This window comes from Kwoniella botswanensis, chromosome 1 (assembly GCF_036426115.1).
Source record: "Kwoniella botswanensis chromosome 1, complete sequence".
NCBI lineage: Eukaryota > Fungi > Basidiomycota > Tremellomycetes > Tremellales > Cryptococcaceae > Kwoniella > Kwoniella botswanensis.
Genome location: NC_088599.1, coordinates 2,183,087 through 2,207,758, shown reverse-complemented (window position 1 = coordinate 2,207,758; position 24,672 = coordinate 2,183,087). Strand labels below are relative to the sequence as shown.

At 45.4% G+C, this 24,672-nt stretch overlaps 7 protein-coding genes across 7 annotated transcripts; 4 read left to right on the top strand and 3 right to left on the bottom strand.

Moving 5' to 3' along the window:
• Positions 1–351: 351 nt before the first annotated feature.
• On the bottom strand, positions 352–1,114 carry L199_000861 (uncharacterized protein; the record flags this gene model as incomplete). Its single annotated transcript, XM_064886619.1, has 3 exons — positions 352–574; positions 649–788; positions 881–1,114. 3 exons carry the CDS (start codon positions 1,112–1,114, stop codon positions 352–354), a joined length of 597 nt encoding a protein of 198 aa, XP_064742691.1.
• A 1,888-nt stretch (positions 1,115–3,002) lies between these two features.
• On the bottom strand, positions 3,003–5,571 carry L199_000860 (uncharacterized protein; the record flags this gene model as incomplete). The annotated part of the gene is made up of 14 exons (XM_064886618.1): positions 3,003–3,150; positions 3,217–3,311; positions 3,381–3,424; positions 3,490–3,589; positions 3,656–4,192; positions 4,272–4,393; positions 4,477–4,531; positions 4,585–4,612; positions 4,681–4,860; positions 4,923–4,937; positions 5,004–5,043; positions 5,111–5,146; positions 5,217–5,241; positions 5,377–5,571. The coding sequence occupies 14 exons, from the start codon at positions 5,569–5,571 to the stop codon at positions 3,003–3,005; spliced, it is 1,620 nt and encodes a 539-aa protein (XP_064742690.1).
• Positions 5,572–6,469: 898 nt separating this feature from the next.
• On the top strand, positions 6,470–8,417 carry L199_000859 (uncharacterized protein; the record flags this gene model as incomplete). The annotated part of the gene is made up of 9 exons (XM_064886617.1): positions 6,470–6,641; positions 6,704–7,089; positions 7,151–7,433; positions 7,496–7,562; positions 7,630–7,665; positions 7,734–7,781; positions 7,835–8,027; positions 8,095–8,173; positions 8,236–8,417. The coding sequence occupies 9 exons, from the start codon at positions 6,470–6,472 to the stop codon at positions 8,415–8,417; spliced, it is 1,446 nt and encodes a 481-aa protein (XP_064742689.1).
• A 1,065-nt stretch (positions 8,418–9,482) lies between these two features.
• On the top strand, positions 9,483–11,957 carry L199_000858 (uncharacterized protein; the record flags this gene model as incomplete). Its single annotated transcript, XM_064886616.1, has 15 exons — positions 9,483–9,694; positions 9,747–9,775; positions 9,835–9,875; positions 9,939–9,970; positions 10,042–10,131; positions 10,186–10,212; positions 10,277–10,320; positions 10,390–10,451; positions 10,511–10,585; positions 10,640–10,985; positions 11,066–11,395; positions 11,466–11,516; positions 11,587–11,645; positions 11,706–11,840; positions 11,925–11,957. 15 exons carry the CDS (start codon positions 9,483–9,485, stop codon positions 11,955–11,957), a joined length of 1,566 nt encoding a protein of 521 aa, XP_064742688.1.
• An 855-nt stretch (positions 11,958–12,812) lies between these two features.
• L199_000857 (uncharacterized protein) lies at positions 12,813–15,959 on the bottom strand (the record flags this gene model as incomplete). Its single annotated transcript, XM_064886615.1, has 5 exons — positions 12,813–13,715; positions 13,793–14,196; positions 14,257–14,432; positions 14,496–14,585; positions 14,650–15,959. The coding sequence occupies 5 exons, from the start codon at positions 15,957–15,959 to the stop codon at positions 12,813–12,815; spliced, it is 2,883 nt and encodes a 960-aa protein (XP_064742687.1).
• Positions 15,960–18,770: 2,811 nt separating this feature from the next.
• Positions 18,771–20,891, top strand: L199_000856 (uncharacterized protein; the record flags this gene model as incomplete). Its single annotated transcript, XM_064886614.1, has 8 exons — positions 18,771–19,171; positions 19,245–19,313; positions 19,374–19,406; positions 19,466–19,640; positions 19,704–19,713; positions 19,790–20,336; positions 20,424–20,470; positions 20,536–20,891. The coding sequence occupies 8 exons, from the start codon at positions 18,771–18,773 to the stop codon at positions 20,889–20,891; spliced, it is 1,638 nt and encodes a 545-aa protein (XP_064742686.1).
• A 532-nt stretch (positions 20,892–21,423) lies between these two features.
• On the top strand, positions 21,424–24,539 carry L199_000855 (uncharacterized protein; the record flags this gene model as incomplete). Its single annotated transcript, XM_064886613.1, has 8 exons — positions 21,424–21,500; positions 21,609–21,815; positions 21,904–21,917; positions 21,991–22,034; positions 22,097–24,022; positions 24,113–24,205; positions 24,263–24,382; positions 24,465–24,539. 8 exons carry the CDS (start codon positions 21,424–21,426, stop codon positions 24,537–24,539), a joined length of 2,556 nt encoding a protein of 851 aa, XP_064742685.1.
• Between the last annotated feature and the right edge of the window lie 133 nt (positions 24,540–24,672).

The following is a 24,672-nucleotide window of genomic DNA, read 5'->3' as shown; positions in this document are numbered from 1 at the left end:
GTAGGTGATTGTTGTTACCTCCTTTGAGATGATCCGCCCTCAATCTCGAGGAACTACACGGTCGGTGAAAGGAATATGTAGCAATACAACACACATAGCTGACCTGCTCTCCGCTTTTGCTATCTTACATATAGAGCTGATTGATCGATCAATTGATTAGATATACCATCAATGAGAAACAATTCATCACGCCAAAAAACATAAACAGTCAGTATCTTATAGAGGACACATTTGATCCCTGCTTCTAGCGATCTTTGCGGATTGTTCTAGCACAGCCTTCGGATGACTCTTGGTGATGACTGATGGACAGTCGGATCATCACGCAAGATGTCATTTGTGTAATTCAGTTCATCAGTCTCTGACTCCCTCCTTCACCGCAAACTCCCTAAATACGACTTCAGCTCCACCTCCTTTAGGAGAACAACCCATCACGCCGATGAAACCCTTCTTTGCTTCCCCATCACCGAAGACATTGACTTCTCGAACCATCTCTTCGTTGAGATACACTTTTAATTTCTGCCCTTTGAGAGACAAGGTGAAACGAGAAGTCTTGGAAGGAGGTGGTAGGAGTGACCTGATGAACGATCATGAACACCTCAGTTCTCCTCGTCTGGTCAGAGATTCGATCACCAGGAACTCCATGCTCACCAATCTGAATACGGGGCCGTTGCTACCACACCTGCCCACAATTTCCCGTTTTCAAACTCCAAGCCTGCTTTAACCCACGTTGTCGGGCCAAGCCTGAGGAGTACAGCAGCTTGATCGCTGATATACGTCAACAACCAGACCTAAAGGTATGTCGCGACAACTCACTACTACGAATATCCAATGTTGACGTCAATATTGCCCCCAGACGCTATGCAAAGATAGCTAAACTCACTTGCACTTCAGGGTTTACATGCACATCTACACTGATCTCGATACCCTCTTTGCCGATCTCTTGCTCGAAGCCATACATCAATCCGTCCTGACTATCTCTTTCAGGCGTCCTCCACCAGTCTGTACCAGCCTCGGTAGGAAAACAGATCTCCACACCATCTTCAGATATTGTTGGTGCATGCGTAGCTTTGCCCCTCGGCTGCCAGCGCTGATCGTTGAAAGGAATAGACGTCATGATCCTGTATTCGATGGTAGCCAGAAAGGTCCCAAACAGACGTAGAAAGCTGACTAGACGATGTGAAGAGCGCGGGCAGGTGACGTGTAATGGCTGGATCGGGTATCCGGCTAATCGGCTCAATGTGGGCTCGGCAACCTCCAAACCCATGGAGCAACGAAAGGCGTCAGAATCAGAGTTTACGATCACAGATCATTCATGATGATCATCCAATTTGCGAGACAAGTTCATACACCCCTGTCATTTGTGGGTAAGATCACTTGGAATTTGGGTTGATGAAACAACAGGGATGTACAGGGACTGTAATTCATTTCTTCGTCTCTTCTCTCTTCCTTTTCCACCTGCATCATTCTAGATTCATACCACTCTCCCTAGACCTGTCCGCAAGTATCAGGACGAGATAGACGGTCCGATGTCTTCGCAATGAGAAAGTATTCCGGCACTGCGAAGGACTACCGACCATCTCCCTCTTGATGTCTCCACTACATAACAACGCCGCTCCTCCAGGAGGTGCATTACCTCCTCCACCGGTCCCGTTAAATGATGTACCCTATCATAATTAGAAATCCAAAGAAGCTGTGATGTCGCCTCACAAGGAACTCGTTTGTATGGGTTTGGAAATGCAAGGATGGGCAATTGAGGAGGTAACTCCGGAATGCCTGTGGAAGTTGGGATATCGAGATGGTAGATTTACCAAGCTTATTGCTCCATAGAAAGCTGAAATGATCGGTAGCGGCGATCGACCCGAACAAACATCTTCGCGGATGCGTCCCGACAGTCGGCACTACTGTTACATATACTGCCAACGCCGTGATTACCGGTCTCCACATACCTTTCGAGATTGCATACAGCGTGCTCAAGGCCCGGGCGTATGGCGTTCTAGATATTCAAATCACGTCCAGGATTTTCGTCGTTGGTCATACTGTATCGTCCAAAGACCCAATCTACAGATCCGACCGGCCGATACGAGGCACCTTTTCCGCTCGGCCAAAGCATACACTCCTGTTGAAGCTGCACTGCGTCTGATGTTCGACGCCTCCTCACCCGCCTTCCAGCGATAGCTGGAACTCCCTGATGGCAAGACCTTGGATTCAAGATACACGGCTATATTCAGATGCTTAGACCTACAACTGACCACTATCCCGGTCCACAGCCGAGAGACCTCGTTGTTTGGTCTGAGAGCCCCCGGTGTTCCCTATTCATCGGTTCTCAATAATACCACCAATCCAGCTGTTCTGAACTTCCAAGTCGGAGCAGTTGACCTGCTTTTTGTTGCCCAATTACTCCTCAGATATTGTCGTCTGGGTGGGGTCATCAAAGAGGCGATGACCTACATTACCAGCACCATTGTGTACTTTTCAAGTCAATGGAGAGGTACCTCAAGCTTCGCCAACTTAAGTTTGATTGATAATGGCTCCAAGCTCGACCATCAGTTTTTTCGTTATGTTTTCCGCGAAGTACTCCAATGCTGCCCAGGCAAGACCCAGGTAAGTTGGGGGTTCTTTTCTGTGCAGGTGGCTCTTTGGTGAGAAATGGCGAATTTCAACCCTTGATTGTGCATACATCGTACCTAGAGCTCACGAAAATTTTCTTGTCTTGACAATAGATATTCTTTGTAAGAATTTCTGCATAAGTTGCTTCGCATGCATGCCTGAATGGTATTCTTGTGGTGCCATCCTAAGTAACGTTCTCTCAACCAAAATTTGGCTGAGGAAGTTTGGATCCAGGTCTACCTCTCATCTATGATGTGCATACATGAATATCAACTTCCCTTGTCCGTTGTGTTGTAAGCTTCTCCTACAAATCCCAACTGTTCATGCGTACAATCCCAAAACTACTATCAACCACTCATATATAGATTGACCTGAATATCATGGCCATATCCTCCCTATACGCTATCTCTAGAACGAATCGACGTGATCCTTGTGACTTGCACGTCTTTCTTGTCTACGTCTTGCTCAGCTTGTAGCTCAGCTTCCCTTTCGGCGGCCCGTGCGGCCTCTTCCTTCTCCTGAGCGAATCGTCTGTTCTTGGGCCTGCAAGGGAGACCGATTTAAATTTGTCAATAGATCCCCTCAAGATCATGCTAGATTATTACTTACCTGATATGTTTGAGTTCGATGTATCGTAAGGAACAAGCCATGATGATGACCAAGACCCATAATGCGATCGTGACTTGCCAGCCGTATTTGTAATGCTATGCACGACACCTGAATTAGTAATGTCATTTCATGGATATGGACACATCGGATAATGGTTGACTTACAGGGGCAGTCTTAGCTGGCCAGATTAACGGTCCTGACCATGCTCCTGTTGTACACATGAGCTTGTTGTCATTGACCGCGTTGATCAGGAAATTTGGAGATGAAACTTACCACATGCATAGTAGAATGCAATAGCGAAACCAAGAGTAAACGCTCGTTGCTCTGCATCGAAGGGATTGAGATCCGAGAGCCAAGCCCAGATTGGAGGTGCCTAGTAGCATATTCAAATCAATTGGCTGATGGCGATCAAATGGAGATCACTGGATGGTCAACTTACAGTAGCCAAGGTTAGATATACGATGAAGTATGAGAAGTACTTTGCGGCATCGCTAACATGCCAAATCGACATGATTATGCCGGGTATGATACCGATACAAGCCTGAACGACGACAGGGATCCATCGGGTTTGGTAATAATCGGAAACAAACCCCCAAAACCAGATGGTGACGATCGTTATGGCCCCGCCAATCAGAGGTAGCAGATTTACCTGGGCCACTGTCCAGCGAGCAGTCCCGTCCGCGTTCTTCAGGCTCTTCAACCAGAGGTTGAAGTATGTGTAACTCTGTTGCGAGATTACAGATGAAACATAAAGTATCACGAAAATGTAGAACAATGGTCCGGTCAAGGCTTTCTTGACGGAATGGAGCGTGAACTTTTTGTTATCGGCTCTCTTAAACTTCTTGGTACGTTCAACAGCGAGTATGATGTGTTTAGGGCGAAGCCAAAATGACATGGGATTGGGTTTGGTTGGGAAGTCGGGAATCAGGCAAAATCCAGCCAAGCTGACGACCAGGGTGAGGATACCATCAATGATCTGCCGCGCCACAAAGGTGGAGGTGGAGGTTAGTTTCAAGCTCACTGATCTCAAGCTCATGTATATCGTGAAGACTCACTAGCATCCACCTCCATCCACTGATCCCGTGGATTCCATCCATATTGTTATAGATAGCAGCTTGGAGTGCACCAGCGAGCTGCCAGATACCAGCCGGGTGTGAGCTGGGATCGGTTACTTTTGCTATCTGTGACATACCATGTTACCGACTGCAATCAGTCATACAATCAGCCTTACATCCTATAAGCGTTCATACGCTGACTTACCGGTCTGACAAGAATGATAGAAACCAATCCTGAAGGCTAGCTCCACTGGGGTATACTGTTGGATTATCAGTGACACGTCTGAAGCATTTGGACTGGATTGACACTGACCCAGGACATTAAGAGCATGATAGCCCCACTGCCCGGATGATGAACAAGGTGGTCAGCCTGACAAGATTTGTCATGTTCAATCAGGGTCGCACTCACGGATAACACGTCGCTTCGAGAGCTCCGATGAAAGCTCGCAGGATGTATACTTGCTTGGCGGAGTGCACCTTATACATTCCAATCGTCAAGACACCCCAAAACGCCTCGAGAGTAGGCAGCCACAAAGACGGTCGGACACGGGTTATCATGATCTGAGATGGGATGAGAAAAATAGCGTATCTGTAGGGGAGTCAGCGAGACATTTCGGTTGTACTTAGGTGTAGGGGGAAGAGAAGACCTACCCAACATTGAACCAGCTATATTTCGGAGATGAAATCGATATCAGCCATCGACATCTCTAACAAGACTGATCGGGTACCCACGTTGTGAAGTAGTTGTATTCGTTGCCATAGAGGTTTAATTCTGGAGCTCAGATGGATGAGAACAATATATCGATATGACCAATCACGCGTTAAGGGACGGAACTCACCCTCCTTCATACCTGACACATAGGCTGCGCTGATATCTAGATCGAACCCGTCAGACATCCATCAAATGAAGACTTTCTCAGCGGACGGTCATCATGCTCGACTTACTCTGTTGATCAAGATACTTGATCACCTGCAAGACCATTAATAATCCATTCGAAACGAAGGGGAAGCATCTATATCAGCCTCCTACCGATGCAATCGATAATTCATGTGGCCATCAGACCCGAGAGAGACAAAAGGTCCATGATGAGACTTTCACACTCACCTGACTGATACAACAGTACACCAGCAATATAGCATCTAGTCTAGCTACGAACAATCTCTCTTTCTTGGTCTTCTTCTCGATAACAGCACCCGTTTGTGGGTCGATGTGGGCGGAAGGATCTACCACCGCAGCGACTTCTATCTCATCCTTGGGATGACCTTTGGCTCTGAAGCCAAGCATACTACTGAACACCATGTTGATTTTTCTTGCCCTTTGATCTGTATCGAGAAGTTGTATGACTTTCGAGCAGCGGTGTGATTTCCGATTCGTGTTGGGAAGGGGAGACATATAAATGGTCCCCAAGAAGTGTCCTGGACGAACTAGCTTCCGCTTGAGGGGAAAATGTTGACCACATGATAGCTCCTTCGTCCTGTCTTTGCTCACGGGCTTATCTTTGAACTTCAGTTCAGCTGCAGCTACTTCGGTTACTTACACTTACAAGGTAGTCGTAAAGCTCTCAGATACCCGAATTTCGGCTGGACCTACAATAATATTCTCACGCCGCGGCTTTCGTCTGTTCTCAACGTTACAAGATGCATTCAGTGCGGGAAGACCGATAGGTTGGATGGTGTAGAAATGACGTTGAGAATTAGCCAAGAAGGTACATTAAAGCAATATGCCTGAAAATAAACTCAGTTGAAGATAAGAGACGCTCTCGAAAGATGCGACATGAAGCGGCAAGTGGAGGTAACCAAAGTGACGGGCCCTTTCACTAGCCTCAAAGCTAATTTGCTCCCTTGTCCGTTTTAGCGCATTGACAGATCTCGTTGTTATCTCAGCCTCCTGGCACGGAGTGGAGAGGATGGCAGCATCCGGTGCTGTTTATGGAACTACTCGAGTATCCCAGTCAGCAGATCTACGCTAGAGTGCCGGCCATACCCGGTCGGTATTTTGTTCTGTTATACGACGTCTTGACAGCATCTTCCCACTCTCCCTTTCATCCGATCGGGTTAACGGGTCAAACAACGTCGGACTAAGCCGAAAAGGATTGAAGTTACGGCGTAGATACAGATACAGTCGTCTATAAGTGAACTATCGCTGCAGCAATGATCATTTTGTTAACATCGTTGTATGATATTATCCGTTTCTCAGAATGCCTATCGCAATCAACAATACTCCTCCTCCACACCCTCATCTCCCTATACCTCTAGGCGATCTCTCGGTATGGCAAAGGTCGACCAGAGATCACCCTCTATTGAACGCGGGAAAGGATGAACCGCTGCCTGAGTCTGCTGATATAGTTATCATCGGCTCCGGACTGTGCGGTGAGTGTATGCATTTTCGCCGATCTGCCAGTAGTCAGCAGCGGCTGATACTGTTTTTTAAGGTGCTGTCACCGCTCATGCCTTGCTCACTGATGCGGACCGACCTGCATCAGTGGTGGTTTTGGAAGCTCGGGAAATCTGTTCCGGTGCTTCGGGTCGTAATGCTGGCCATTGTCGACCTGATGAAAGTCGAGGATTCACCGCCTTTTCAGCACTTCACGGGAAGGAAGAGGCCAAGCATATCTTAAAATCCGAACGAGATACCTTCGAAAGGGTCAACGAATTCATCCAGAAGACAGGGATAGATTGCGAATGGACACCAAGAGATACATACGATGTTAGTCTTTCGGAAGACTTTAGAGATTATGCAAGTAAGGCTTTGCGTGATCTTCTCGAATGTGGAGGGAAGCCGGAGGTGGAGGAGCTTGGACAAGATCAAGCTGTAAAGGTGAGTTATCCATCATGATCTACATGATGCTTTACCTACCATCTGACTTATTTTCAATCAGGAAACGCGCGTCAAGATCGCCCAAGGCGCTGTCAAGTGGTGGGCGGGTACGGTCAATCCTGCGAAGCTCACACTCGGTATACATTCACTCAATCAATCGCTTGGCGGGTACTCTGTATTCTCGCACGCACCAGTCCATGCCGTTACTCAAGCGGACGACGGAGAATCGTGGAATGTAGAAACCCCAAGAGGAAAAGTGAAGACCAAGAAGGTGGTCTACGCCACCAATGCTTACAGCGATGCGCTATTGGGAGAACTGGGAGGTTTGATCGTACCCACTCGAGGTGAATTTTGAACACGAAAGAACACTCAAGATGCGTATTGCTAACAGAATGATTTCTTATAGCCCAAGCCATCAAACTGACACCTGCACCAGTGGGATCTGAACAGTTTCCTCGTATCGAAGGAAGCTAGTGAGTCGCGCTCTTTCGGAGATGTATAACAACGTTCCGAAGCTGATCGCCAACCTGACTTCCTTAGTTCCCTTCGATATCTGCCTCAACATTTCTACTCCGTGTAGGTAACAATTGGGTGTAACAACCTATATACAGTCGAAGAGGACTGATCGGTCCCCTTTGCTTTAGTTGCTGTCGACCAGATAACTCTATCACCCTTGGAACTTCCCGGAAATGGTGAGTCATGGAGCATTATGATAGTGACCGGGCTAATCTCCTGTCTGCACTAGGCATGGCATGTCGGCAGCTACGGAGGCCTCCATACATAACACGGTGGATGATTCCTCTTATTCGACTGAGGTCACTCAGAATGCTGTTGAGCAATTTGTCAAGCTTTTCCCCGAGGGTGGATGGACGAGTGACGGTATAGAAGAAGGAAAGGCCAAAGGTTATGAGTATAGTTGGACTGGAATTATCGGAATGGTATGTCATTGTTTTGCATCGACGTCAATTCGATAAATCTGACTGACATCGAAACTATCTGTGATAGACCCCGGACTCGGTGCCTTTCATCGGAAGTGTCCCAGGCAGGCCTGGTCAATATGTGGGCGCAGGATATAACGGTCATGGTAAGTCAAAGCTCGGGTTGGATATGATGTCTAAAGTCAATTACTTATTCATCGTAATGTAGGTATGGCACGTATCTTCATCTGCGCACCCGCTCTGGCAAAGCACATCTTGACGGGAGAATGGGATCCAATCATGCCTGCGTCTTTCAGGATCACCGAAGAGCGTTTGACCCGATTGAGGAAAGGTCTAGACAAGGGTAAATTGAGCAAGGATGGAGGGTTACCCTCGCAGCTAGATGTGTAGAATGATGCATACATAATATAATGATTACTGTCTTGTATCGTGTAATGGTTATGCACGTATAATGGGAACACAACAACAAGAGGGCTATTCGAACGACTGATACCTCGATGTTGCGTCTGTAACTGTGAAACAGACCTTCATGACAACAACAAAAAAACTTCTGGTCGGCAGACACGTCAATAACACAGCTATATACGCAACTGACCAAACCCCGCTTGTTGAGTGACACTCATGCGATGACCCTGTTCTCCTTAATTTAATGGCTGACGAGATGACCAGCTTCCTGCTTATCTAATGTTGGAGATCCGCTATGTCGTCTTCAAGAGGCGCCGCGAATAGAGTTTGTAAGCTTACCTGCGGAACAGCAGTTTTAGCTGTAGAATACTTCTGGATTAAAACAAGAAATATGATTCGCTTTATCGACAAAGTTCAAGGAACCCCGTGTGAACGAGTGACCTCTAATTGTGAGATGTCGTGCATTACCTGCGTCGACGATAGGTCGCAGTAGCTGGGGAGATCCTAAGGGGGTATGAGCCTTATCTATATGTTCCCTGGTGCTAAATTTAGCTCATTCCAAGATTGGAACAAAATTTGAACCTGACTTAACACGCTAGTGGCAGCCGCCTGGAGCGTCTGAGAACTGTTTAGCGAGACGTGGCGAAGTGCAGATAAGAGGATGTTGTGCGTCATTGGAGGGACGGAGCCAGAGTGAGCCATCCCACCGCAGTACACCTGCTGATACAACATAGATAGCGCTTGAAATAGATTGCAATCCCGTCGAGAGCCGAACAAAACTACAATCGTGCGTATGATGATAGGCCCAGCTCGTCATCTGGCTCGGTCTTGTCCGAGTGAGAAAGCATATGTCCAGGATCGCCTATATATTTACCGATATTTTCAGATAAGGAGATAAAGTTGGACGGCAGTATTATATAGAGTAAGGAGAGGGTCTTCTTAGATCCCACTGACATCCCATCTCATTGTAGCAGACTATACCTCGAGAAACAATCACTTACAAAAAACTTCGAAGCTTCGTTGTGGTCAGCGCAATCATCACTTTTCGATATGTCTGCGACAAATCCCAAAGTGGAATCGGAGAAGAATCTGTCCAGTGTTGAAGTCACTGCCGTACCTCAACTCAATGATAATGCACATCATGTAGCTTTAGAAGATGTAGATGAAGCTGCAGCTTTCGTTGCTGGTTTTAAAGGAGAAATAACCAAAGAGATGTCAGATCGAGTGAGAAGAAAGTGTGATCGGCACATGCTGCCTTTAATGTAAGTTTGGAGATCGGCTCTCCTACATGATAGCTGACGATCTATCGTTCAGGATGGTATTGTATTTCGTGCAATTCACCGGTGAGTGATCTAATATGGTAGTGGATGATAGGCTCACCTTAATTCCGATACCAATACAGACAAAACGACCCTAGGATCATCCGCTATTCTCGGCATCAAGGTAAGACTGCTCATATGAACCGTCCCGAAGAGAATCTGCTGACATCTCGATTGCTTTACACAGACTGATAATCACCTCACTCAAGGCCAATACAAGTAAGCTGACTCATCTTGACGTGCTCTGCTACCCGCTGGCAAGAGAGTACTAATTTGTCATCGCTTTGTAGCTGGCTAGGAACGATTTTCTACTTGGCATACCTTGTGTTTGAATGGCCTCAGGCCGTGGCTCTGCAGAAATTTCCTCCTGGAAAGTGGATGTGAGTCGGTCTTGTGATCTTCAATGTATTGCAAACACTTATTCAAGTGAATAGGGCTTGTAACATACTTGTGTGGGCCGTGTAAGTAGAGTTTGGCGGAACACGATTGTCGCTTACTGACATAATTTGCTGATTCTTGATGAAGTGTTCTTTGCTGTCATGCCGCTTGTTCGAGCTTCGCCGGACTCTGTGAGCGACCCTTTCAGTGCTACTCATGTGTCTGACCTCATTGGCTTTGCTGATTGAAAAGCTTTTCAGTCGTCTGTCGAATGTTCTTAGGCATTTGTGAGGGCTCAATCACAGCTGGATTCCTGATTCTTGTAAGTCGAACAGTATATGCTCAAATAGCATCGACCTAATCGTGACATCGCTCTCTTAGACAAGTATGTTCTACACTCACGCAGAAGGTACTCAAAGAGTTGGATACTGGTTCCTTATGAATGGTACTGCTCAAGTGAGTCAAAGAACTATTCATTTCCTAGTCAAGATGGCTAACTGTGGTTCATAGATTTTCAACGGATTCGTTTCTTTTGGTGTATATCACATCAATCCTGAGATTATCCACCCATGGAAGATTTATATGATCATCACTGGTGGAATTACCTTAATAGTCGGAGTATGCTTTTGGTTCTTCATCCCTGATAATCCAATGAAAGCTCGTTTCCTGACTCACGAGGAGAAGATCATCGCCATCGAGCGACTAAGGGGTGAATCGACAGGTATAGAGAATAAGACATGGAAGAAGGAACAATTCATCGAAGCTTTGTTGGATTGGAAATCATGGGCTTTTGCCATTTACGCTGGCTCCAACAATGTGGCCAATTCCTTGACCAACATGACTCAATTGATCATCAGTATGTTCAACCTGTACCTGCAATGTGCTGTATCACTGTATACGAAGGAAAGCTAATCCAATATTGTGATGCTTACGTAGACTCGTTCGGATTCACCGTCGGTCAAACAGCATTACTAGGCTGCGTATCAGGAGTGATCGAGATCCTCACCATCTATTCGTCCGTATTGGTCATAAAGAAATTCCCTAACGCCAGAGCATACGTAGGAGCATGTTATTCAATCCCCAATATCGTTAGCGGAGCCTTGTTGATCGGACTTCCGTGGTCTGCCAAGGCGGGTTTGTTGGTGGCAATGTACCTTGGTGGGGTAGGTACACCGGGTTTCGTATTGAGTCTTTCATGGTGCGCTGCAAGTACTGCTGGACATACAAAGAAGACCACAACGAATGCGATGCTTTTGATTGGGTATTGTAAGTTAATCTCTAGTGAATATCTACTTGTACTGTAGCATATTAGCTGATTCTTGGGTGTTGTGAATAGGTCTTGGAAATTTGCTATCCCCTCAAATGTGGGAAGCCAAATACGCACCAAGTGAGTCATTCTTCAGTCACCACTCTATCACGCTTCACAACCTGCATCCTGATACATATCGTTTCGTCAGGATATTACATCCCATGGGGTATCATCCTCGGTACATACGTCATCAACCCAATCATCCTGGTAAGTATATCTCTTATTTCTTAGTTGTCAGTCACCGACCGATTGTGAGTGTTTAAATAGCTCGGGATCCGATACTTCCTCAACAAGGAGAACAAGCGTCGAGACAAATTGTTCGAAACTGGTCAAGCAGAGACCGAAAAATTCGTGGATGAACAAGGAAGAGAAATTGATTCCACTTTCTTGGACATTACTGATGTGAGTAGGAAAACATCTTACTTACTCAACCCTATGCTCCCCGTGCAAATTGGCTGATCGATATGTATGAATCTTCTCCAACAGAGAAAAAACCTTTCTTTCCGATACCCACTCTAAGGTGTGAAGTTCAATTCCTATAGATATACTGCTTTGGACTAGAGGGCGGCGGAACAAAATGACGTAAACACGACAACACGGAAGGGAAAAGGCATTGTAGCGAGTGAGGGAAATGCTCGTTGCTGAGCACGGAACAATCAGAAACATAAACGTATGAGAGGTTGTAGCAAAGCAAGAAAGGTGAGAGCAGCGTTGTATGGATCTAGATGGATAGAGGAAGTTGTATAAGTGTGATGTATATATGTGTGGGGAGTAAAGAAAATGTTTTGGTATATTAGCCTGGCTCTATAACTCCTAAATATAGTACATTTAGGTGAACCATCGGTAGCTGATTGCAGAAGTGCAGTATCCAAGAAATATGGCCTAAATGATCGAGGCACGGTACTCGAGAGCAAACGCTCTTACTCTGGTGCAACACTTATGCTGTTTCTGTCACACCCATACGGAAACGAACGACATCTAGCGGCAAGATTATATCCACCCGTATATCCAAGAAAATGTCCAATATTCATTCCCATAGATCTACAAAATCAAATACGTTTGTATACCTCAAGCTCCCAAGTATGCGTATATTTAAGAAAGGCAATATATAGATCAGTGTATATGTATCATATACTACTGTATGTCTCTCGTGCATAACTCACGAAAATTGAGGAAAAATGGTGGTATGTAATAATCTGTCTCGTTCAATTATCCTTCGCATTATCGTATAATTCTCCGTGTATCTATGACGGTTTGATCATCATATCATGCGGTATCGTGGATTCCTACTGATGGTTTCTGCTTTTCACCTCCCACCTCCCTTCTTTAACAACCCGCTCAACAGTCCGTATGATTGTCCTTCCTAATGTAAATCTACAGTTCACCAGTTTCCAATCCTCCCAAAAACTTATCCTTCCCCTTCTTCCCTCCCCCACCTAGATCATCCAAATTCACTGTCTTAGCCTGCGACTTATCTTCAAATTCGAATGGTGGAGTACCCAGATTAATCTCGCTCGAACCTTCACTCTGATTCTCACCCATGTATTGATTCTTCTGCGAATGGGAAAGAGGGTTGTTTATTCCTGAATTCAGAGTGGCGAATTGATTGAAATTGCCTTCACCCGCTGTAGACATTGTACCAGGGCCAATAGATAGAGCCGATGGATTTAGAGTAGTCGATGATAGAGAGTTGGTATCAGCGGAACTTGGGAATCCCCAATTTGACAAAGACCCTCCTCCAGCTCCGCCGGTATTCATAGATAAGTTGATGTCGGGTGAATTCCAAGTTGACGAAAATGGTTGATTTGGATTTGAGAATGTATCAACATGATCGAACGTGGTTGTGGCTGTGCTGGGATTGGTAGATGTACTGGTCGCGCTAGTGAGAGGTAAGGGTACCTGACCGGATGTGATTTGGGGTTGATTCTGATTTTGAGCAAAGTTCATCGCTTTGCTAGTATATTCAAATTCGCTCAGCGAGCTTGAATCGCCACTTGCACCCGAAGAGGGAGACTTCATATCTGGTTGTGAGAAGGATCGCTGTCTCTGATGTTGATGATGTGTAGTAGATTGTAAGTGGCCCAAGATGGGTAATTCAAGTGGTGGAGTCTGTACTCCGCCTCCTGCAGTGGATGAGAACGAAGTTGAGGCCGACATTGAAGGAAATTTCCAAGAGCTGCCAGATGATGATCTTGTTGGATTTGTGCCTCCCATGTTGTTCGGGAAAATCTGAGAAGACAGATATTGTTGCACTCGTAAAAATGCCGATAGCAATACCTGCATTGGCCATTTCACATCAGCGACTATTCTACCGAGGCAGAGAGCACAATGTCCTCAAAAAGCAGTATACTCACTTCTTTATCACCTGTCAATTCACATCTTCCTCCACCGTTAGTCTCTCCCCCAGTAAAGTCGCCAACTTCATTCCAAACCCCTTGATGCGTTGGTGAGTCATCTCCATTCCACGCAGCATACTTGGCAGTATTCATGGACAGCTCAAAACTGATCGCCACCGCTTCAGTGTTCAGAGATGGATTCTGTACTGATTGCAAGTTCGATATCGAAGTTGGGCTGATCGGTATCTCGATTCTGAACGTATACGTCTGATGTACAACGTAAAGGTATAAAGAAGGCTGTGCGGAGGGTGTGGATCGCAAGGAAGCTGCTAAATCAGGATGAGATATACCTGTACCAGGCATGAGAAATCTCGTCCAGTTGGCAATTGACAGAACAGTTATGGGAAGAATGATCAGGTTGGCTACACGAGTGTGTAATCAGCAGGTAGTCGGTATGCTGAAGGGGATTGTGTGGCACCTACGATCGTCATCGTGTATCAGACCCCTCAATGCGTCGATATCTACTCCTTTGTTCGAACCTCCTTTCGATCTACTGGTAGAGGCTGAAGATCGGTGTTCGTGTGAAGAACTACCACCTCGAGTATGTAGAGACTTAGGCATATTGGCATCTCTTTCTTTCGCTCGGGATTTTGATCGTCTAAGAGGCATAAGCAATGTGTCAGCTTTGTCTACCAGGATCAGTAGCTGCCACGAAGCTAACCTATTTTGGAACCAGATTTGCAGAGTCTTGGGCCTCACATCTGGACCCAATCTTTTAGCGAGAGTTTCTCTAGCTGGCCCATCGGGATTCCTGCAATCGAAAGGACAATAAGCTACCTGAGGTGATACGCATCACTACACACCAGCTGACTCACTTATTTTCCTCATACGATTTGATCAGAATTTCCAATTGTTCCTTTGTAGGCTTAAACCTCGGAGGTTTAGCTTCCATCGGAGGTGTCGATCTCATTCCCATCCCCATTCCCATCCCCATTCCCATTCCCATACCTATCGGCATACTGTTATATCCCATCGGCATACCCATATTCTTATCCATGCCCATTCTATGTGTTCCATAGCCATCGTTATCCATAGGAAGATGAGTGAGATCAACTCCAATGGCAGGTGATATGGCCGTCGCTGGACTAGGATGAAAAACCCGTTTCGTCGATTCGCCAGTCATGATCGGTACAGAGGGTTGTCTGTTCGGTCGAGTAGGCTGAGATAAGCTCGAAGGATGGACGTGCAGATGAGGATGGGTGTTTATCAACGAATTGGGAAATCTAGGTGAAGGGTAAGGATACGAGTTAGGTGTGGCGGAAGATGAGGAAGATGGTGTGGAAGAAGCTAATGTCATTAGGGTATTGGATCGTTTCCTATTTTTTTGGGGAATAGCGGCACTGGCTGAGAAAGTTCGTATGGGTCCACCAGGTCGGTTAAGCTGAGGATCGATAGGTGATGGTGCAGCTGATCCTACCCCGGCGCCAGTTCCAGAGATGTGGCTCTGCAAGTTCTGGTCGAAAGTCGGACTTGAAGTGGTGAACCCAGCTAACATAGGTGATAGACCTGTTAAAGACATGTGAGCAGTATGGTGCATACCATGCGATGAAGAGGTATTAGGTGGTGGAGGTGGCATAAACGCATGATCGATAGCTGAAGCTGGATTGGTCGGACCAGACCATTGGGTATTTGCCGTTGAGGGGGTTTGTACTAAATCGTGATTTCGAAATAACATATTGGGGTTTGCAGATTTTATTCCTGCAGTAGTGGTCGAGAAGGGATATTGGAACTTCGCACTTGCCGAAGCTGGTGTGGTATGTGTCGAGTCGATTCCTCCCGAACTACTGGAGTTGTCGATAGAGGGAGCGGTCGTACACGTACTAGAAGGGTTATTCAGATGATCGTATGACCAAAGAGGTGTCATGGGTAGATTGGTCGATGGTTGAGTGGCATTTTTCGTATCTGCATTAGTCCAGAATGCTGACGCTCCAGCTGGATGATCGAGATTCGTCGTGGGTTGAGGTGTGATGTTACTATCCTGACTGAATTCAGGTGTACCGCAGGACGTGGTGGATGAGCCAGGTGTAGAGGATGGCAATTGGAGTGTAGAAGGGTCGATCATTTGGTGATCATCTTCTCGATCCACCACCGGAGGAAACTTGAATGGCGAGTCTGCTGACGACATGGCGAAGAGTCTGATGTAAAAGAGTGTGACTTTTTAAATGAGCGTTGAAGTGTTGTTCGATCTATCAATAATATCAGTACAGGCAAGGGCGATAGAGTGGACCACCTATGTGGACGGGGACTAATAACTCACTGGCCTACTTTTTGGTTAGATGATATAGTGTCCGAGATCATTTGATCCTATTCTTCCGAGTGTAAGGAGCTGAAATGAGTATAGAAGATTGATAATAATCCGGCTCGTTCCTCCAGGGAAAAAAAGATGAGGATGGAATAGGACACACTATTCCGGTGATGACCACAGTATATCACTGGAAAGTAAATTGATATCGTTATCGAGCTGACCTATTGCGGATATAGATAAAGTAGGACAAAGGAACGGATCTGGAGGGTGTTGGAGAGAGAGGTTGTACTGTATCAGTTGATACGGAGATGTAATGTCAAAGGAAGTGAACACGATTCGTGGGAAAAATCCGTCGGTCTGTACGACTGGTCTAGAGCTTGACTTTGTCGTTCCAAGATACAGACCCCAGTGACAGGTGACGCATCAACGTGAAGGAGGGGTGTATGACCTGGATTTGTTCTTGTTGAGAACCGTTACGTTCGGAAGCGGATGTTGTGGTATGTGAGATCAGGGTGAGATAATCTGATAAGATCTGATCTGATGGTGGTATAAGACTATTGTTGGGCAAATCTAGAACTTGCGGGTGAATATGAATATGGATAGATGGATGATCAGTCAGATATGATTTATGAAGACGCATGGATATCAAGGGGTTAATAGTGGAAGACGATTAAGATCAAAAGAAACCAATGAATTACAAAGGAGATAAAGTCTTTTCTGGATCTGTCTTCTTTGATATGTCTAACCGTGAGAAGAATTATCTCTTTGGAAAGAGGTAAAGAAAAAGGAGAAAGACGTTACCTGAGACGACGCAGGAAAGGAATGACAAAGGAGGATGAGAGTGGGTGATATTAGGAATAAAGGAAAAAGAAAAAGGGAGGTACAAATACGAGTACATGGAGGTATGAGTATACCTTTAGACGTCTTTTAAAGTAAGTCGTCTTTTAGAGTAATAAACACTGTAAATATAGTGCAGGGTGGCACACTCACTTTGCTGTAACATACAACGAGCCAACCTTGACTATATTTCATCCATAAATCATCTCGCTAAGTATAAACAGGTTCTAGACTTATACTATGGTGAGGTAATTGAGCCATATGGTGCACCACAAGGTAAAGTGATCTACACCGGGCCTTGACTTTCGTGTGATTGCTGTATGGTATAACCGACCGATCTTGGGACCGACAATCGTCTGGAGAGAAACGCCCTATACCACCATCGTTCCTTTATTCTAGCTATCACCCACCTCAGGACCGAGTCTGGAAATCAATGGTAACTATCTATCTGGACCTTTCGTGATGTGATATTGAGCGTGATCACCAGTCACTGTGAATGATTTTGCCGATACTTTTTGATGGAGCGTCTGCACACTGATATGTCTGATAAGTGAATGTGGGTGAAACAAAGTCGTGAAGACTCGTTTGATTTGATATTCAGGTAATGATGATGATCAACAACGAGGAAGAAGAAAGATCGTCTGTGAGTGAAATACACGAACGATGGGATATCGTTGTCAATGGTAGAATCGCAGTTCCCATCATATCGCAGAGACTCTCGTACACATCAACATCAACATCAACGTATATCAGGGTATTCATACGTATTTTGTAACAAGTCCTAGAAAGAAAGATTGTTGTTGTGAGTACAAATCTCAGGAAAATGTATGATCCATCTCGTCACTTCCATTTTGAGAGGTACGAGGACCATAAGACGAGAGAATCGGTAAGCTGAGAGGAGGAGAGGAACATCCACTGATATCTTCTTCCATCTTGAAACATAACCCGAAACACAAATGAAATAAAGCACTGACATATTGAAATGTCATTAACAGTACTCAGTTCTCTCTACATACTGATTGATCTTTCGCCTCTTTCATCGGCGCTTTTCTTCACCACAAAGAAAGGAGATTTTGTTGTATTTAGAGTTGACCTTACTCCGAATTACCATCTGAACCTAAATCATCAGAGTGGGGCGAAGGGATTTTTCTGATGCTGTTTCGGATCGATATCACAGACGAAAGGGTCATACGGTCCGGACGGCTAAAGGATGTTGCTGAGTGTTGACTTTATGGTTCGAGATGATGGGTTCCAGGACTAGGTACGATAGTGATCGTTCAATTTCATTTCATTTGCCGCAATAGTTGGTTGCGATGATGTCGATATCCAGAGACGATGGGTGTATCAGTCAAAATGTGAAGGACGATATGATACATTTTGTTCCTCCATACCGAGTTGCGCCAGGTGTGCGACAAATACAGCCGTGATGGGGTGTTATATATCTCTTCCCAGTACTCTATGTTTATAAGGAGAAGTGTTTTCCAGTTGTCAAGGTTACAGTTTGGAGAGAGAAACAAGCATAAAACAACGCATGGACCTCGTGTTAATCTGTTAAATGCATGTATGTGGCCTGTGCGTGTTTCGTAAATTGATTCCGGCTGAAACCCAGCACACGAGTATCCTGAATAACCGGAGATCAATTCATTAACTCATCTCTGGAGACGATGATGTCGTTCAACCTCCTTGGCCCAACTTTTGCTTCTTCCGTCTTTGCATATCTCAGCTCAGATCTACGATACATACTTTGGCAAGTTTCCCTTTCGCTCCGCGGCATATCACCTTGCATCTCCACGACCATCAATCTCCACGTCACACATCTCACATCTCACGCCCGACACCTACACCCGATACTAGATGACCCTTTTACCACAACCTCAACCCGAAGATACTTATGAAACTATAGATTCAGAGACAGAGGTAGACGAAGAGATTAATAAACTTCTTTCTTCTTCTTCTTCTTCTTCTTCTTCTTCAGAGCTCTTCAACCCGTTCTCTAAACGATCATCCCCTAACATATTTATTATCAAATTCAAAGAATTGCTCTCACTGCCTTATGAGCTATTCTTTGCTATAACTGGTTTGATGGGAATAGCAAATTATGTCAGACAGATAGTACAGATCATACCCTCAGAGCCTGCCACTCTCTCCTTACGCCGAACAGGAGGGGCTAAGCACGAGGTTCGAGTGGACAGGTGGATAAAGGATAATGTGGAGAGCTTGAAAGGTGTTTTCAAACCTGCTTGGTGGGCACCCAAGTGAGTTATCAGATTAGTGACATATAAAGATGAAGGGAGAGATGTGTGCCAGGAGCTGATTATGTGACGGTAGTGGTCATCTTCAGACGTTCTTCACTGTTTTAGGGGATTTCACAAAGGTAGATAAGGTACATTATGTGAGGTGAGTCCGGACATATATCTTCGAGCAGTATATGGGCAAGTGGGACTAACCGTTGCATAGGACGTACTTGCGATTGCCGGATGGCGGCACCATGTAAGATTTCTCATAAGTATCACTTCACAGTTCTGACGGAGGCTTATATACTTTTCCAGTGGAATAGATACCACACCTGAAAACCACCAATCCCTCTTTGCAAACACCCCGACCGTAGTAGTCTGTCATGGGTTGACTGGAGGAAGTCATGAGTCATACGTTAGAAATGTACTATCTTGGGTGGTAAGGCCGAAAGAGCAAGGTGGGATGGGTGCGAGAGCGACTGTGGTCAATGTGAGTATTAGCTGCCTTTATCCCGAGAGAGAAAGGTGAAGCTGAACTATATCGTGTCTGTAGTTCAGAGGATGTGAGTGAGACATCAAGATACCATTAAACATGATTTCATAGCTTGATCATTGATCTCTGTTATTTTCACATTCCAGGCGCAGGAGTTCCTGTAACTTCCCCCCAGATGTATTCAGCCGGAACCACAATGGACCTAGCCATAGCACTTCATTACCTGCGACACATATACCCTTCATCTCCATTATTCGGTATCGGCTTTTCTCTCGGTGCCTCGGTCCTCTCGAGATACCTGGGTGAAGCGGAAGATTCATCACTATTATCTGCCGGAATTATCCTTGGATGTCCATGGGACTTATCTTTGATGTCTCATAAATTGGATCACGACTGGTTACATTCCCGCGTCTATTCATCGGCATTAGGTCAAAATGTTCTCAAACTGTTTTTCAAAGCTTATGATGCCAACCCACCCATTTTCGAAGCTGATGATAGTCCAGTGAAAGAATTTATGGATGAATTGAAGGTGCAGAAGAATAATATGGGCTCACATACTAGGTTGAGGAAAGTGGACGATCTGATGGTTTGTAAGATTGGTGGACCGAGGAATATAGGTGCTTGGCCTTTTAATAATGCAGAAGAGTATTATCAGTGGGCGAGCCCTAAGAGGTTGATCAGTGGTGTCCGAGTGTAAGTGCATTTCGATATTGCTGTAGCTGCTTTCTCCGGGAAACCTCGCGAATATGGGAGCGGAGCTGACGTATCCGTATCAAACAGACCTCTACTAGCTATTAACGCATTTGATGACCCTGTGGTTGATTGTAGTGAGTGATTCATGGGATGTGGTCGACGGAAAAATGACGGAACACACTTTCTATTCATGTCATAGCTGCCCTACCCTTAGAAGAGCTTAAATCGTCCACTCATGTTGTAACAGCCATAACAGGTTCAGGTGGACATCTGGGATGGTTCGACGGCCCTTTCCCATTATGGTCAACAACCAAGTCCAAACGACGATGGGTCCTGAAACCAGTATCGGAATTCTTGACTGCCGCAGCGAGAGATCTAGACGTAGTTGGAGGTGACATAGATGTGATACAGGAAGAGGGATGGGAGTGGGTTGAAGATGAAAAGGGACATACTATACCTGGACTTCACAGGAGGGGATGGAAAGTGCTTAAAGAGGGCGAAGAGATTTTAGGTGAGGGGGATGAAGGTGAGACTGGGGTCATACAGGGGTTATGATTTGGATCGTCAACTTTGTTTGTAGAAGGGAAGTAGAGTCATAGATATCATTGTCTTAGGGAGTCAGATGCATACTGTTGCCCTCTTAGTCAAGCGTAATGCTAGCAGGTTCTGTGAAAGTGACGAGAGTGGAAGATGGCCGTGCGAACGAACTTGCGCATCATCGTTCCTTTGATCTGCAGGAATCTTATGGTGATCGACCAATGTGAAATGTGACTCGTCGCACCATAATCGCACGATCTTTGCTCACCTTACTCTCATACAGTCACAGATCACCCGGTTCCCATGCTCACACTGATCCCCTCCGTGAGTCGATATATATCAGACAGAGATAAAGAGAGACAATTCCTGGAGTCTCAAAGTAACCGTGCCTGAGCGAAACGAACTAACCAACAACGAACAAAAACAAACCTCACGTCACTGCCTCATCCACATTACACACATCATTAGCATCTTGTCATCTCATTGCTATTGTTCATAGTCCCATCCGCATACTAGTAGCGAGACTGGGACACATCAACTTACAGGAAAGATGTCTGTAGACCTGTCGGATCCTCAGATAGGCCTGACAAGGAGTAAGATACAAGATCCGAATGATCCGACAACTTGGTGAGGATTCCTACTCCACATCCTCAAGTCGTGAACCCAGTGCGGGATATACGACATAGTTTGTACTATGCCTACACCGCATGTCGCTGACGGATTGCTTCCCCATAGGTTCTTGCTGCACTATGCAACGTCTCTAACATCCCCTATATCCGTCCCTTCTCTCTCTCAATATATCACCGTCCTGTCATCAGGACCCGAACCGCTCTTACCTAGCTGGCAGGAACACCTAACAGATACGAAAGAAGATGTTTTACATGGTTATGGAGAGATAGCAGGGAAAGGTTTGGTCTTGTTGTTTCTGCGGGATAGTGTAGGGTGAGTTGTATAGCCCATCTGCAAATGAGGCTGTGTATGGACATATACGATGACAAAATGCTGATCCGGTGATAAATCTCGGTGATAGAGGTGTGAAGCGAGGTAAGTCGATCTGCTGTGTAGCTCACCATCAATATGTACGTGGAATACTGATGGTTCTGAAATTCTGATATAGCTAGAGCAGTAGTTCACTCCAGATCAATAGCTTCTTTATTCCCGGTACGTTACCCTATACGTATATCACCATGCGTCGGCCTAAGACTAATCTTTCTCTACTTCAGGACTATACCGCCCTGATCACCATTGCCCACCCATCTCAACTCACCGAAGAACTCATAACTGAACGACTAGCTCTCAATCAACCTTCCTCACTACCTTCCACAGTACCTAAACCGAAGTATACCGTACCTGGGTCGGACCATCCTAATCCACTCTCACCACTCGCACCAGGCGGTCCTATGCCATTTTTACCTTCGGGTGGTATAGCTGGCTCATCCAGATCCGTCTCAACTTCTGCGACACCTCATAATGAGAAAAATCACATAAATCATCCCTCACCCAGGAAGTACGGTGATCTAACTTCGCCTGTTCGACAGGCACATAATGGTTCGCCTTCCAATCGCAGGGTGATATCATTGAATGATCCACCTACTACAAGTCCCTCGCCTGGACCACCCCTCAACGCACCCATATCACTTGGATCACCTGTAAAAGTCGACGCAGCCCCGACTCAAAGAGGAATCTCTTCAGCAGATTATTTCGGTAAAGAAGATGGCACAGGTACAGGTAGTAACCCTGGTTCGCCAAGAAGTAGGAAAACTTCTTTCGGTGTTAGACTGAAAAATACATTTTCAAGCAACTCCAATAATCATAAATCAGCTTCATCCAATCATGAGGAAGTATCTTCTTCCCCTCCTCCTTCTCAACAGCAACAACGTCAAAATGGCAATGGTAGTTCTACTCCGGTGAAAGATTCACCTAAAGAAAGTCGATTTAAGAATAATTCATTGGTGAAAGCATTTCATCGAAGAAGATCATCAACTCAAACTTATACACCACCCGATTCACCCAATATGAATTCGAATTCGAATGTTGATGATCAGACTATAGAGTATGCTCCTCCCGTTCCACCCAAAGATAAACCACCTACCCCTCCCACTACCACTATCGAACCACCTAATCCTTTACAGTCTGAGATACCCACTCCGACATCTGGAGTTACCATAGGTCATGAACAGAATCTGCCCTTACCCGCTGAAAATCACAGGAGTAATTCGAGGAAACTTCTATCACCCTCTCCGTCCGCCAAACAGATGTTATACGATGCGAGACAGAAGAGCCTCGAAGCGGAGAATGAGATTCAACAGAGGTTCAGGAGGGATCAAGAGGACAAGTTGCATAGCAATGGGAATGGTATTGTGAGAGATAGGGATGATGATGATGAGGAAAGTGTGAGATTGGCTTATGATCAATCTGATGATGAAGATGATCGACCACGGAGTGTCAGTCAGACTTTAGAGGGTGAAAGTGATAAACAGAATACACCGGCTCAAGTGGGACAAGCAGAGAAGATAAGTCACGCTGCTGAAGAGCATGCTCAAAGACAGGCTCTGATAAGGGACGAAGAGGAGAAAGCTAGATTGTTAGCTTTGGAAGTTGAAAGAGCGGCAGCGGAAGAGAAAGAAAGATTAGAGAAAGAGAAAGTCGAAGTCGAGAGGAAAGCTGAAGAAGATAGGAGGATAGAGGAAGAACGGATTAGACTAGAGAGGATTAGGTTGGAAGAGGAAGCGAGAAAGGAGGAGGAAGAGAGGTTGAAGCTGGATGCTGAAGCGGAAGCTGAGAGGGCTAGGGTAGCGGCCGAGGAGGAGAAAGCTAGGATAGAAGCGGGAAAAAGAGCCAAATTAGAAGCCGAAGAACGTGCCAGAATTGAAGCTGAACAGGCGGCTGAACGAGCCAAATTAGAAGCTGAAGAGAAAGCTAGATTAGAGGCTGAAGAATTAGCTAGGGAACAAGCTGAAGAAGCTGAGATTGCCCGGATTAAACAATTGGAAGAAGAAGAATTAGCTAGAAAACAAGCTGAAGAACAAGCTAGATTGGAGAAAGAAGAAGTAGAGAGGAGGAGATTGGAAGAGGAACTTAAGAGGAAACGGGGGATTCAAGAAGGTCTGGAGAAAGGTAAAAGGGAAGGAGAAGTAATGCTACGAGGGGTGAGTAGGAATATTTGAAGACGATCATGATCTATATCTTCGCGGATCGGAAGTTGAACACTGATGATATCATTCTTGGCACATGGATAGTGGGTCACTGTGCAGACATATAAAAGTATGACATGGCGAAGGAGATATTTCCATTTATTGCCTAAAGAGATGCAGCTATACAAAGCTGAAGGCGTAAGTGGACTGAATATATCTAGTCATCTCATGTCGACTAATAAATTGTATTTACAGGATGCTAAACCGATCCAAACGATATATATTGGGCCTTCCTCGAGCGTATCGGAGAAATACGAAGAATCGCAGGTTAAAGATAGTTTCAAAGTGATTTCGGACGGACCCAAAGGTGAAGAGGTAAGTTCTATTTCTTCATTCTCTGTTATAGGCTCACTCGGAAATGGCGTACAAGCTAATGCTCGTACGGGAATGGATATAGGAATTCTTCTTGTTCACGGACTCGGGTGAAGATAAAGAGATTGTCTTGGAAGGTTTGAGGTTGTGTATGATATGAACACACTGAATCAATTCTGTAGTGATCTACATCTTCCTGGCCTGTAGAAGCTCAAGGGGTGCAACGTACCTTAGATATGTAGATTGGAAATGAATGATTGTTAATGAATTTCAGAATACTCGTATATGTTCAA